Source organism: Phyllobates terribilis, unplaced genomic scaffold (assembly GCF_046119375.1).
Source record: "Phyllobates terribilis strain yellow unplaced genomic scaffold, ASM4611937v1 Scaffold_3__8_contigs__length_932513732, whole genome shotgun sequence".
In the NCBI taxonomy this organism is placed as follows: Eukaryota; Metazoa; Chordata; class Amphibia; order Anura; family Dendrobatidae; genus Phyllobates; species Phyllobates terribilis.
The window spans coordinates 411,914,392-411,929,914 of NW_027362763.1; the positions used below are offsets into that span (position 1 = coordinate 411,914,392).

At 38.7% G+C, this 15,523-nt stretch overlaps 1 protein-coding gene across 2 annotated transcripts in view; it reads right to left on the reverse strand.

Moving 5' to 3' along the window:
- The window catches only part of PHIP (PHIP subunit of CUL4-Ring ligase complex), a 114,395-nt gene that overhangs the window by 4,937 nt on the left and 93,935 nt on the right, over positions 1-15,523 (reverse strand). Inside the window, exons 27-36 of one of the 2 annotated variants that reach the window (XM_073675600.1) lie at positions 15,288-15,370; positions 11,777-11,888; positions 10,823-10,884; positions 10,460-10,612; positions 10,259-10,379; positions 10,031-10,156; positions 8,531-8,603; positions 4,800-4,850; positions 4,086-4,235; positions 62-214 (exon numbers count right to left, since the gene is read on the reverse strand). In XM_073675600.1, the coding sequence (XP_073531701.1) occupies positions 62-214; positions 4,086-4,235; positions 4,800-4,850; positions 8,531-8,603; positions 10,031-10,156; positions 10,259-10,379; positions 10,460-10,612; positions 10,823-10,884; positions 11,777-11,888; positions 15,288-15,370 (1,084 nt within the window). Of the gene's footprint in view, positions 1-61; positions 215-4,085; positions 4,236-4,799; positions 4,851-8,530; positions 8,604-10,030; positions 10,157-10,258; positions 10,380-10,459; positions 10,616-10,822; positions 10,885-11,776; positions 11,889-15,287; positions 15,371-15,523 lie in introns of both variants that reach the window. The other variant, XM_073675599.1, reaches the window with a different exon arrangement.

Consider the following 15,523-nt stretch of genomic DNA (forward strand, 5'->3'; position numbering starts at 1 on the left):
TAAAAATGTTATATAGGGATAGAATGTGCAGATCTGAAATGTACATGAAAATGAAGCTCACCTTTGACCTCTTGCTTGGAGTATAAGCCTTTGAGTTGCTGAAAATCAACCTTACATCTTTGCAAAGTTCAGTTGGCGACTCGTAACTACCAGACTCTAATTTCTTTTTAACGGTTCCAAAATCCATTGGAGTGTCAATAATATCTCGATAGTCCTAAAAAGGGAAAAAACATATTAGAGAAAACAGGATCATAATACTTATCTGAAAAATGCACCAAGATTTTTTTTCCCCCACTTTAGGAAAGGTCTTAAGATTCGGGCATCCCAGTTAATCATTTAATGCAGATTTATAAATTATCAGTTGTGTCCAACTGCGTCAACTACAGTACAGCTTCCTTATACATATGATATATACAGGGATGTGGGTATACTGTAGAGCAATGTGTTGCATCATTGGGCCAGATCCATCAAGACTGATGATTGTCTTGCCGGTTTTGATGAGGGGGCGTGGTGGAGTCAGGCGCTCCTGATTCATGAAGAGGAACATGTCTGACAAGAGCCATGTGCCAAGCCAGAAATCTTACACCAGACAAGAAGAGCAGTAGCGTCACGTCCCCGCTCTGCCCATTTTAGCAAAGCTAGGAGAAACTGGCATGAAAATGGCAAAAAGTCGCCAAAATTTTTGCGCAACTTTGAATTGCGCCAATATGTTGCAATTTTCACAGTAATTTACGTCAGAATGCTAACAATTGCTTTGATGAATCGGTGCATTAATTCACAATCACACTATGCAAATCTTTGAGATCTAGTCCGGCAGGGCATTGATTCACCCAGGCTAATCCTCCCTCCGATCTTGTAAGCATGTCCTCCCCCAAAGGCATGATTGATATGATTTGTAAGAGTGACGTCACCATTGGTTCTTTGCTAATCTCACACTTGTGTGCAATGTTCTGCCTAACTGTGGTTCTGCACTGAAGCCAGGCGTATGCTCCCCAGCTTCATGAGCACACTGCGTATGTGCAGGGAGGCAAAACATTGTGCGCATGTGAGAGATTTGCAAAGAGCAGACAGTAACGTTGTTCTTGGAAATTATGCTGAATGCGCTCTGGGGGAAAGTGTGGGAGAAAGAGTGCGGAGCAATCAAAGCCCCAACAGACACGATCTCACAGACTTGCATAGCGCTAGTGCAGATAAAACCTTGATTTTACAATTCTGGAGAAACTGCTAAGGCAACAGAAGCATGTTAGAATATAGAAACAGCGTAGATGTTTTGGGTGGGCTAGTGCAGCTGAAAAGTTTACCGTAAGGGGCTCTTGGGGGAAAAAAAAAAAAAAAAAAAAAAAAAAAAATCACATACAGCTAGTAATATACCGTAGATTTAACACAAAACAGCAAATATTTCAAGGTTTGATAATATATAACAAAAGAGTACACAGACAGGACAGCAGTTGTGGTTTTCTGTTAAGTAAAACATGATTAAAAATAAGCAGCAAATGCTTTACCTTACAGAAAGCAGCATCTGCCATAGCATGCTGCAATGTCCGTATACTCGTGTTCTCCCCTACCCAGGAGATGTGGTATGATCAGACCATGTTCCTGTACAGTCAGACACAGCCATTACACAGTACACAGCAGGGGCACATTTATAAGATTATCTCAGCACAGGAACATTTTATTTTTTTATTTTTTAACATATCCAAATTGGGGAACTTAATATTCCTAGAGCTATTGTTTAAACTGTACTTTGTGTGAACCACTTTAACATCCTTCATAATTTGAATTTCCCACTTCTGTTTCCAAGACTTGTCATGATGCATCAGTTCTTTTCAATGAACGACCACATACAATCCAGTTAATCCCCAGAAACTACATATTAAATGTGCCCTAAAAACACATCTCTTTAGACTGGCCTATCACCTCACCTTAATCTCACTTATGATCTATTCTCCCTTCCTACACTTTTCACAATAATAAAATTACACTGGTCAACATGATTTTTTTCACAAGAACATTTAATGGCGATTCTAGTAGAATTTCACTTCTTAAATTCAAATATGTTGCTAGAATATTTTCATCAGTTAAAGGTTGTTTATTTTTAATTTTAGCATTTTTTATTGTTTGCCATGGAATGAGTTAACTAAATGATTTAGTATATGACCAGAGGAATGCGGTCTTCTGTTATGTTAAAAGACAAAATAAGATCATGCAGGCTCATTCATGTACAGACATTCTTCGATATTGCATCTTTTGTAGAGAGCCAATGGTCAAATGGAAGGGAGTTGGTTAGCACAAGTGTTTGATCTCCTGTTGATCTAAAGTGTTTTCCTTGTTTCTCATATTTTATTAGTTCTATTAGCAGTTATAAATGTTTCAATAATGCCAAGAAAGAGTTTAAATCATCCAGACAATTTCTGTTGTGTGTGGTGAACTGACATTCAAGAGTCAGATGATATTTTACGGCACTTTTAAAAAAAAAAAGTATCATGAGCTTTATTTCGAGTGTAAAGTTGTCAATCTCGAAAAGGTACTGGGCACCACATATGTGCTGTTCATCTGGTGTTCGGCTTCTTACTTGTTGGAAAAATGGTTGACATCATATGCCATTCCGATGGTTTAGAAGCAACTGAAGGACCATTTAACAGATTGCCATTTCTACTTATGAACATTAAAGAAATCACAGCTAAAACAAAATACAGTTAATTATCCCAATTTGCAATGAGATCTGTCTTACATAGCGAAGAGTTTCCTGTACTCAAGTTTCCAGATTTTGTGACCTTAACTGATAGCTCTGGCTCAGACCTTACGCACACTGAAGCAGAAGCATACAGCAATGTGAGAAGTGATCCTACTTTTGAAGCAAGTTGTTCATCAGAATCTCACGAAGATCTGAACGATTTGTCTAAACAACAATCAGAGTTTCTAAGTTCCAGGCTCAAAGGATGGAATCTACTCCTTGAAAAAGTGAGAATATGCAGGTATTGTAGCCAAGAGTCATTTCAGAAACTTTCTCTGAAGAAAAAGGCATAGTTTTTTTTGTAATAAAGTTAGTTCTGTTATGTAGGCCATTGGGCATCAACACCGGGCAGATCAGTGGCAATTGTTCATAGACTCATCGAAAGTTAGTTTGAAGGCCGTTCTTTTGCATAATGGTAATAACCTCCCGTAGATACCTGTTGCGCATGTTGCTGATAAGAAAGACATACAAAGATATGAAACTGCTATTAGAAAAAAATCCAATATGAAAAACATAACTGGAATATCTGTGGAGATTTGAAGGCGATTGATTTATTGATTGGATATCAACTTGGGTACACTAAATTCTGCTGTTTCTTATGTGAATTGGATAGCAGGGATAGGAACTAACTATATTGAATAACCATGGCCTAAACGTAAATCTCTTGTTCCTAGACAAAAAAAAAAGTGTCAAATATACCTTTAGTGAATCCTGAAAAAAGTATATTTACCTCCACTACATATTCAACTAGGATAGAGGAGTCAATTAGTAAAAGCAAGTGCTAAAAATTCTGCTGCATTTATAGATTTAAAATCTAAATTTCCCAAAGTTAGTGATGCAAAACTGAAGGATTTTTTATAGGGGCCACAAATAAGATCGGTGATAACCAATTTCAGGAACTGTTAAATCCATTGCAAAAAGTGGCCTGGCTGTCGTTTAAAAATGTCTCTCCTTCTTTTCTCAGAAATTACAAAGCAGAAAATGATGGTGATATAGTGAGTGATATTGTGAAATCATACTAAAGCTATGGGATGCAACAGGACCTTAAAATTGTATTTCTTGACTCCCTCTTGGACTTCTTCCCAGAACATGTTGGTGCTGTTAGTGACCAGTATGGGGAGAAGTTTCATCATCAGATTTCTATGATGGAATGGAGGTATCAAGGCAAGTGGAGCCCCATTATGCTGGCTGACTATTGCTGGACCATGAAGAGAGACATCCCAGAAGCAAAGTATTCCCGTAAATAATCAAAAAAAATTCTAGGTAAGCTGTATATCATATAATGTTGACTATATAAGTATTTTTTATATATATTCATAAAACGTGAAATGAGTGACAAAGAAACCCTTACTGAATACTCTATAAGATCAACTGGGTGTCGGAAAGGTTCAGAGTCTTCACACTGGAAAATCAGATTCAACAACTCCTGGCACTGCTTCTTCCAAGACTGCAAATCGTAGGAGTGCGCTCTGCTTCGTAGTTTGCGTCTTGGCTGGTATTCCTGAAATGAGATCAGCAACATCACTTACACGCTGTATTTGATGAAAACTGGTTATGCTGTATGTAAAGCAACAGCTTTATAAATTGTACAATTATAGTACCGTAAAAGTACAAATCTTTTGTTGAAAAGCTTAAAGAAGTTGTCCACTATTTGAACAAATCCTTGTCAAACCCCACGCTTGGCCCAGATCAAATAAAAAAAAAGCTTATACTCAACTTCCGTGCCGGCATTCGCCCTCCCGTGCTGCTGTTGTGACATGTGACCCAATCAGCGCTGGCGTCACTGTCCCCGCCTCCTGTCGAATTTAACATGAAAAGGAAGTCAGAGCAGCTGCAGCCGGAGTTCCTCTTCATGTTCGATTTGTCCCAAGGCGGAGATGGTGACGTGGGCACTGACTGGGGGCCGAGGTCACGTGTCACAACAACTGCATGAGAGCCCTGGGACCGCAAGTGCTGACACCGATGGAACGTTGCCAGCATGGGAGGTGAGTATTAGCTTTTTTATTTTATCGAGGCCAAACGTTTAGATCGAGAAGGGGTTGTCCAAGTAGTTTATTAACATTACCTTTCTCTTCCTTGTTGAGATTCCAGGCCTGTCAGCATCTTTCTCTTCTTCCTTTAAGGTAAATACAAACACAGGAGATCATATGGCCAACCAGCTTATTACAAACACTTTCCTTCTCATTTTAAAGGAACCAACTGACATATTAACATTAAATGTAAGTGACCTGTGTTGCCCTACTAATTCATCAGGACAATACAGGCAACCATTTGGTGGAGACTCAGGCTGACAACACAGTCTCTCTCTTCAGTCCACCAAGAGTATTGGATGATTTTTTTTTATGCTCATGTAAACTCATCCGGACTTTCATTAAAAAAAAAAAAAATTGCCCGATTTTTCTAGTCATCTGTGTGCAATCAGTTTTTATAAATGAGCCCTTTACCAGACTAAGTACCGGTACAGGGGGCCTAGCCTTTCAGATCCCCCTAGGCCACCGTACCGGTACTCACCCACGTGACGTGATGCCACGCAGGTCCTCAAGCGGCTAGTGTGCACAAGCGCGCAGATCCTCTACTGCACCGCCGAGTGCCAACACACAGATTGGTGAGAGCGGCGGGTCTCCGGCCGGGACCCTGCCCCACGCCACCAGCGCTCATTCATACAGCGGAGGAAGCTTCTTCTGCCACACGGACCGGCAGCCACACAGGTCCACTGACATTGGATGTCCACAACTGACAAGAAGAGTGCGACTGAACCGTAAGTCATTGTGCCAACTTGCTACAATACCTACAGCTCCCTGGACTGTTCTATGCACGCTGTGATTTTGTTTTCTCTGACCCACGCAAAGATTTAAAGCAACAGCGGTTAGGGGACTGCCCCTACTTCTATAAAACCAAGACAAGCCACCCACTACTAGTGCTGCAGGAATTCTACCCCGCTCCACTCCAGCAAGGAACCCATTTGCTTAAACTACCTCTGGGTCCATGAATACACCCACCAGTGTTTAGCACCTTGCAACCACTAAATGCGGGTCTCCTCCTAAACAGCACCAGTCAGCAACAGATCAGTGACTCTACCTGTACAGGTATATTCCACCACTGCTCTGTAGCAGTACTTGTTATAAAATACCACCATTGCCTATTAATCTTTTTTCCCACTCCCTTTATCACTAAATATAGGTGATCGCCTTCACGCCACAAGTGGAAGCCGCCCCCTTCTCTGCATCCAAACCTTCTAACTACAATCGACCAACACAGGTACAAAAACCCGTTTTTATTCCCCCCTCCCTCCCCTAGGCAACTAAGACCTCCCGTAACTGAAGGAAAATCGACTCTCATTCCCTTGCAGTCTAACTGGAACGTGGATAACCCACACCTGACCGGACCCCTTCCCCAAAACCCTCCTACACCTCAGATCAGGTAACTAGATATCTCAATAATAGAAGAAGGCAACCTCTAAAACTTGCCACTAAACAATTCCCTTCCTTTTCTCCATATAAGGGGAACCCTCCGACCTGGTCATCAAAGACCCTCCTGGAAGCTCATAACTGCCTCTCAACCAGGAAAAACTTCTAGGGAGGGCTCCCATCCTGACTGACTATCTTCCCTCCTCCCATTGCTTTTAGCCTACTAGCCACCTTTTGAAACAATGATTTTTAACTTCTTGTAACCTACGTATTTAATAAAATTGGACAATTTTAACATATTCATTGTTATTTCTAGCCACATACCCTATACACTAGCACAAGTTGTTTTATATATATTTTTTATCTTGAAAACGTCAGACAACTGTGGTAGTTGTCCTCTCTTGCAGCAGATACAGGGCATACCCATTAGCGCCACCATTTCATTGAATTATATACTAGTATACTTTGGCCTATCATAAATTATGCATATTTAATTGAAACATACCATACCACATTTGTATCATGAATTTTGCATATTGAATTGGATTAATACCCCATGTACTACCATCTTCTAATCATGTATGTACAATTTTTCTGGTGCACATATTTTCTCGCCGGTTTGTTCCACTTGTGTGGACTGTTTCCAATGTCCCCATGTTTTTAATTTTCTGTTCTAATAAAATTCTATACATTTTCTAATGATTAATGGTTGTGCATAAAGACTAAATACCCAGCTTAAAGAAATGCAATGCATTTGAAAAACTGAATGCTAAACGATGGCTGTGTAAGGAATACGATTTCTTTTGCACAGCCATATACATGAATGGGTGAGTTTCATCTGATTCACGCAAGAAACTAGTGCATGCTGCTTTGTTTCATCGGCAGATTTATTAACATTGGATTGTGTGCTATCAGTTTTTGTCACTGACAGCACTCGGATCACAAATACGCTTGTATGAATCTATCCGTATGCAACTCAGGGTATAGTAGAATTACAGCAGATATAGGGAGGACAGCACATAATCCTTCATGAGCTGTAGAAGGAGAAATCACTGGTGGAATGAAGCTATGTAAATACATGTGATCTAGTAAAGACAACACCTCCTGTGACAAAGACTTCACATACAGCATATTTACTGAATGGACACATACACAACTGAAAAGTCCAAAACTAGGAGCAGGTTACTGACAAGTTAGAAAAAAATTACAGCACTTGGTCCTCTTTAACCCCCTTTAAATTTACAGCATGGAGCTAATGTTCCTGCAATAAAGCACGAACAGCTCAGGTTGGGTCTCCGGCTGTCAGACAGAGCTGGGGACCATGGGCAGAAGACAGTGGCGGTTTATTACCCCTTCTGTCTTCTTCTTTGCAGGTAAATAGCGCTCACTAAGCACTAATTTACAGAAGCATCTACAATGCAATGTTTATGTATGACCTGGCAGAGCAGATCTGGTGGGTCTCATAAGACCCAGATCAGCTCTGCCAGTAATGACCGACACAGCAGGGGGCCTATTTTTCCCTGTAAATTGGGTCCTATGGATGCCCCAGTTTCAATGGGAAAAAAATGAATAAAAAAAAAACCCCAGAGATGTATTAAAACCTCTTGGGGGACAAATTATATTATATTATATTATATATATATATATATATATATATATAAAAATAAAACCCCATGACAAAAAAAATCATCATCAGGGGGCATGGATATCAGCACGGTGAGGGCTGCTATCACTCACCCTGCTTCTATCACCACCCACTGATAACATGTCATTTCAGTGAAAGAGGTGTCGGTTTCAGAAGCAGGGACTGTGGTGGTGGCTACTGAAGATGCCGTCACCACCTGATGACATCCTGCTTTGAGAAGGAGGGGGGGAGGGACCCCTTTATGGCCCATTCAGGACTGGTCACTGAGAGGTTAGTCCCTCCTCCTCCCTGCTACTGAAATATAATATTGTACAAGCTACAGCTGTAAGTCAAATTAAATAAACTTGCACCCATGAGTTTTCACTTTTTAACTGTACTGATAAATGCTCAGGGTTAAATATTGGGGTTTGGCAGCCATATTGACATAGGTTTTTAAAGTAAATGTATACAGTTTGTATTTTAAAGAAAGTTGTTATATTGTCGTATCAGCCTGCATAATATGTTTGTGTTGGTTCAGATACTGGTTGGATGATGCTGTGGTTCATCTGCATGGGCTGGTTTCATGGTCAAAATTGGCATGTTGTGTAACTCCTAATTGCAATTGTTTTCCCCCCTTTAAACGCTTTTGATCATTATTTTTAATTTTACTTATTTGTTAGTTCCCTAATTGCAAAATAATGAAGAAATTTAAAATAATGAAGAATTTTATGTAGCTATCTAATTAGTACAAACTAAACACTTTACCTCATCGGAGTCTGACAAAAGCTTCTTCTTCATGATGTTGTACTGAGGAATGATGTCATAGCAACTCTGATCCCTGTGTGGAAACAACCATGTTAACTGTCAAATACTAGAGAACTGTGTTAACGAGAACAAGGCCGGTGATATAATTTAATCCCCTTGACAGAGTAATAACAGCAGACTGCTTTAAGAGGGCGTTGTTACGTGAAATCATTTTTTTTTCTGTTAACAATGATTACCTAGCAAGGAAACACGTGCAGTCATTATTGCTTTGCATCAGAAGAGCTTTATAGGCAAGGACATTGCTGTTTATAAGACTGCCTTTAAAGGGAATCTGTCAGCAGGTTTTTGCTATGTAATCTGAAGACATCAAGAGATTGAGGATGAGACATATTTCAGGATGTGTCACATGTCAAAGGTGCTGTTTACTAACTGTGAAGGATTTATCACTAATCCGGCAACATCACCTCCCTGTGATAAGCAGCTGTCTATAGACTATATACATGGAGAGCCTGGTGTGGGCAGTATTAGCTTCCTCAGCTCTGCTTCATTCTAAATCTACAAGTTCCTATTGTGTTGGAACGGCTGCACCCAGTAAACTGAGTGATACATCGTTGGATTCAGCTTTTTTTTTGCCTACATTATGCTGCTCTCAGATGAGGTAGTAAAAACCTGCTGACAGATTCCCTTTAAATCAACCAATTATCGAATCATCAGGAACTTCAAAGAGAGACATACAATTGCTGTGCGAAAGACTTCAGGGAGCTCAATAAAGTCCATCAAGTGCCAGGACCGTCTCCTAAAAATAATTTGGCTACGGGATCGGTTCAACACTAGTGCAGAGCTTGCTCAGAAATGGCAGCAGGTAGCGGTCAGTGCATTTGCACAGTGAGGCGGGCCTGGTGTCAACAAGGGCAGCAAAGAATCCAATTTTCTCAAAAAAAAAATATCAATGACAGACCAACATTCTGCAGGAAAGCTTGTAATTGTACTTCAGTAAACATAGAAATATCTGACTAAAAATCTAAAATCCGTGAAGAAGCAAACTTTGTGAAAACCAAAATTTGTGTCAATCTCAAAACAATTGGTCACAACTGTAGTATAGGCTAATAATTATGTAAGCCGAACCTTTTGATTGGAACTATTCATTAGGTAATCCTCCTCCTCTTTTCTTTGCAGACTCAGAGCTGAAGTTCCGGCTCCCGGCTTTGTTTACAAGCAGCCTGCATGTTACTGCTGCATCAAGTCAGTGGCCATAGCTGTTGCATGGGGTAACGCTAAGCAAAGGAAGCCATGATGCCTTAAGTGGCCATCGGAGAGGCAGCGGATGCACATGGGTGAGTATGCCTTCTTTTATTATTTAAATTCCCTGACTGCCCACTTTACCTTTTTAGTGGGAAACTCATGTAATCTAATTATTACAATGTATTATCCCAATATTGTGCTGTGTAAAGCACTATGGAAGTGGATACATTCGATACCAAGAATATAAAGTATACTTACTTGATAAAGTACAATAAAATATCGGTGACAAACTTTGCAGATTTAACAATTGGGCTTCCAGGCTCATTAAACGTGCGAGTGTTATGCTCTATGTATCGCACTTCCCACATAAGGGAAGAGACACGTCTGGAAATAAAGAACAAAAAAGGTTTTCTGAATCTGTTTCATTTATGAAAATGTTTGCTCTTTAATCACATTTAATGTTAAAACTCCATATGGAAAATTCACCTGTAAAATCTGTTCTCTAGCCGCTCTTTGATTGTACTGAGATCAGTTGGATAGGCCACTACAGTACTGTACATAGGGTAAGCTTGAAGGTCCACAGGAGCCACAAAGGCAGCAGCAATGTCTAAATAATGAAGAAAAAATTTATTTAAAAAACACATTATCCGAAAAAAATACTATGAGAAGCTATCCCTTTAGTTATACCTAGAGTCATCAGCTGGTTAATTCCACGAATGATTCTTTCACATTCTTCATCTCTGCTTCTACTTCCCCACTCTCCATCAATGGGTCTGTATAGCAACGATCGAACCTCCGTTTCTGTCAAAGGTACGCTGGTACCCAGCTCATCAGGAAACACTGCTAATGGCCATAAGACAGAACAAAAAAATGGACTCACTTAATTTGGCTTCAATGGCATACATCAAATAACCAATGCCTTTGGTTAAAAAAAAAAGTGGAAATCTAAAATTAAAAAGTAGATGTATTTTTTATACTCCATTTTTTCATGAGAATTACACTGCGAATTTAAAAAGATTTAGCAATTTAAATAAAAAAAAAAATACAAACCGTTATTGGGTATAACTTCCATGTCCCAAGGGCTCATCTTCTCTGTGTCACCATTGTCCCAACTATGGGTGGAAAAAATGGTCATCAGGCAATAATGTATAAAAGGCAAAAAAAAAAAGCACGTGAATTGTGTCAGTCATACTATGTATTTTAGGTACATGTACTTGTGAAATATACACAACTGGTCAACATAATTTGATTCAAATGTTAAGTTTCCCCATCAATAAATATTCATCTTTGAAAAAGGGCAGAAAGCCTCCTAATTTTATTTAAAAAAAAAAATCAAAATTATTCAACTATAGATTGGTTTTTGAAGTAAAATATATTTAGCTGCGAACAATCAGCAATCAAAAGATATAGCATGTTGTCTGAAAAAAAGCATTACAGAATGAAACTATCCAATTTGCGGGCTCTTGTAAGAAGCCTCAGATTGAAGGATGGCTTTACCTAATCCCCTGACCACCTGTCAAATGGAGTGAAAAAAAATAAAATAAATATCACCAGTTTAGACATTCACAGTGTGTTTGAGTGCATATACAGCTCTGGCAAAAATTAAGAGACCACTGAACAGTTTTCTATTGGAAACACTGGTGGAAAGCATGCCAAGACGCATGAAAGCTGTGATTAAAAATCATGGTTAGTCCACCAAATATGGATTTCTGAACTCTTCCTGAGTTAAAACATGAGTTTTGTTGTTTCTAAATGAATAAGAACTTGTTTTCTTTGCATTATTTGAGGTCTGAAAACACTTTCTTTTTTAGTATTTTGACACTTTATCATTTGAATAAATACAAAATTTTTAGCTTTGAATTTCGGAGACGTTGTCAGTAGTTTAGAGACTAAAACAACAATGTACATTTTACTCAAAAATATACCTATAGAGAGAGAGATAAAGAGAGAGAGAGATATCAGTCATTTACAACATGCAAGAACATGCAAGCAATAAATGCATACCAGACATTGTAGCACTGGAAAAGGCTATCCGGATAATCTGCTTGTAGTGGTTCCTGGCTCTCAATAGTTCCAAACCACCAGGCATCATCAATTACAGACCGAAACCTGAGTCCTACAAGATACAAAGTTACAGCTTACTATAATAAAGTAGAGCCAGCATTATTGCTGGCAGATAATGGCTACATCACACAGCCATGATCCATGTCTAACAGCAGCAGATTAAGTCGAGCACTGCCCACTGCTGTTAAACCACTTAGATGCTGCTGTCAAACTCTGGACAATGACATTTAAAGTGCACAGATCTGAGAACACAACATTCCATGCACCCATCGTGGACATGAGAAACAGGGGTCAGTTGAAGAAGAGCCTTGCATTTGTTGGAGACTGCGATTTTCACTATATATACAAACACTGCAATAGTGAGGTATTGTAGTATATACCGTATTTTTCAGACTATAAGACGCACTTTATTCCTCCAAAATTTTGGAGGAAAATGGCGGGTGCGTATGTATGTATGTGTGTGTGTATATATATATATATATATATATATATATATATATATATATATATATATATATATATATATATATATATATATGTGTGTGTGTGTGTGTGTGTGTGTATATATATACACACACACACACACACACACACATACATACATACATATATATATATATATATATACACACATACACACAGTACAGACGAAAAGTTTGGACACACCTTCTCATTTAAAGATTTTTCTGTATTTTCATGACTTTGAAAATTGTATTCACACTGAAGGCATCAAAACTATGAATTAACACATGTGGAATTATATACTTAACAAAAAAGTGTGAAACAACTGAAAATATGTCTTATATTCTAGGTTCTTCAAAGTAGCCACCTTTTGCTTTGATGACTGCTTTGCACACTCTTGGCATTGTCTTGATGAGCTTCAAGAAGTAGTCACCGGAAATGGTTTTCACTTCACAGGTGTGCCATGTCAGGTTTAATAAGTGGGATTTCTTGCCTTATAAATGGGGTTGGGACCATCAGTTGTGTTGTGCAGAAGTCAGGTGGATACACAGCTGATAGTCCTACTGAATAGACTGTTAGAATTTGTATTATGGCAAGAAAAAAGCAGCTAAGTAAAGAAAAACGAGTGGCCATCATTACTTTAAGAAATGAAGGTCAGTCAGTCCGAAAAATTGGGAAAACTTTGAAAGTGTCCCCAAGTGCAGTTGCAAAAACCATCAAGCGCTACAAAGAAACTGGCTCACATGAGCACCGCCCCAGGAAAGGAAGACCCAGAGTCACCTCTGCTTCTGAGGATAAATTTATCCGAGTCACCAGCCTCAGAAATCGCAGGTTAACAGCAGCTCAGATTAGACACCAGGTCAATGCCACACAGAGTTCTAGCAGCAGACACATCTCTTCAACAACTGTTAAGAGGAGACTTTGTGCAGCAGGCCTTCATGGTAAAATAGCTGCTAGGAAACCACTGCTAAGGACAGACAACAAGCAGAAGAGACTTGTTTGGGCTAAAGAACACAAGGAATGGACATTAGACCAGTGGAAATCTGTGCTTTGGTCTGATGAGTCCAAATTTGAGATCTTTGGTTCCAACCACCGTGTCTTTGTGCGATGCAGAAAAGGTGAACGGATGGACTCTACATGCCTGGTTCCCACTGTGAACATTGGAGGAGGAGGTGTTATGGTGCTTTGCTGGTGACACTGTTGGGGATTTATTCAAAATTGAAGGCATACTGAACCAACATGGCTACCACAGCATCTTGCAGCGGCATGCTATTCCATCCGGTTTGCGTTTAGTTGGACCATCATTTATTTTTCAACAGGACAATGACCCCAAACACACCTCCAGGCTGTGTAAGGGCTATTTGGCCAAGAAGGAGAGTGATGGGGTGCTACGCCAGATGACCTGGCCTCCACAGTAACCAGACCTGAACCCAATCGAGATGGTTTGGGGTGAGCTGGACCGCAGAGTGAAGGCAAAAGGGCCAACAAGTGCTAAGCATCTCTGGGAACTCCTTCAAGATTGTTGGAAGACCATTTCCGGTGACTACCTCTTGAAGCTCATCAAGAGAATGACAAGAGTGTGCAAAGCAGTCATCAAAGTAAAAGGTGGCTACTTTGAAGAACCTAGAATATAAGACATATTTTCAGTTGTTTCACACTTTTTTGTTAAGTATATAATTCCACATGTGTTAATTCATGGTTTTGATGCCTTCAGTGTGAATGTACAATTTCCAAAGTCATGAAAATACAGAAAAATCTTTAAATGAGGTGTGTCCAAACTTTTGGTCTGTACTGTATATATATATATATATATATATATATATATATATATATATATATATATATATATATATATATATATATATATATATATATATATATATATATATATATATATATATATATATACACATAATTATAATAATATATATATTATTATAATATATGTGTGTGTGTACAGGTATGTGTGCCCCCAGATGTATAGGTCAATGGAAAAATGAAAAAAGTTATGGCTCTTGGAAGAAGCTGAGGAAAAGAAATGCAGAAAATTGCTCCAGTTGAAAAGGTAAACGACGTGGTTACATTTATAAAAAAAAAAAAAATGTTACTAATGTATCAAAAGCTTTTCTTCTGTGTCAAAAAGTGTCCATAGGCTTTAAAATTAAAAATGAGAACTGAGTAGGAGCTGGTTTTTTTAGGGATACATACTGAATGAGCACAACAAACTACATTCTGGGACATCCTACTGTGTAAAATCTGTCATATACGGAGGTCCAATTGTTCATGTCTTCTCACCAATCAGGTACACATGAATTGGCCAATTTATGCGCTAAGATTTCTCATTTATTTCTATTTTCTACAGCAGTAATGCTATTCATATTTCATATATTTCATGTTCGCATACTTAGCGTTGCAGTGTGCTGCTTTGTTTGTTAGTTGTATATGCTCCTCCTAGTAAGCACCTGTTCACACCTATTTCTGGTTTTGGAAGTGACGGACATTTTTTTCTGTTTCTATGTATAAGCTTTGACTGAGCACTCTGCCTCTATGCCACAAGCGATTTTCATTACAGCAGGATCTTATTATCCTACACACAAGCAGACATAGTCAGAGGAGTTCACATTGATAGGGTCCTGGTATTTTTGAGAAACGCCTTACCGTGGCTACCAGGTACACATGAATTGGCCAATTTATGCGCTAAGATTTCTTCATTTATTTCTGTTTTTCTACAGCAGTAATGCTATTCATATTTCATATATTTCATGTTCACATACATAGCATTACAGTGAGCTGCTTTGTTAGACAAAAATATACATATGCATTAGTAGTGCAGCATCAAAGTCTAAAGTATTAAAATTCAATTTTCATACACAGATGCTGTATTAAAAAAAAATGCCAGAATTGATGATTTTTGGTCACCCAAAAATGGAAGAACAATGCGGCTAAAAAGTGATATGCATGTCAAGGAGGAAAAGCCAGACATACATACCTATTTTCCACTGTCTACGTCGCGCTTCATCAAACTGCTGACGAAGAACCAGGAAGTCTATCACGTCTGGCATATCGTGATATCTGAACCAAGACAGAACAACATTAGAAGCCATATAAAAACAAAAGTTAGAATAAAATAAAAACACTAATAATTTGATACTACACTATAAAGCTGTTTTCTTTCTACTGACACAGACATTGAATACTGAAAGGATATGAAATAAATGTATTTTT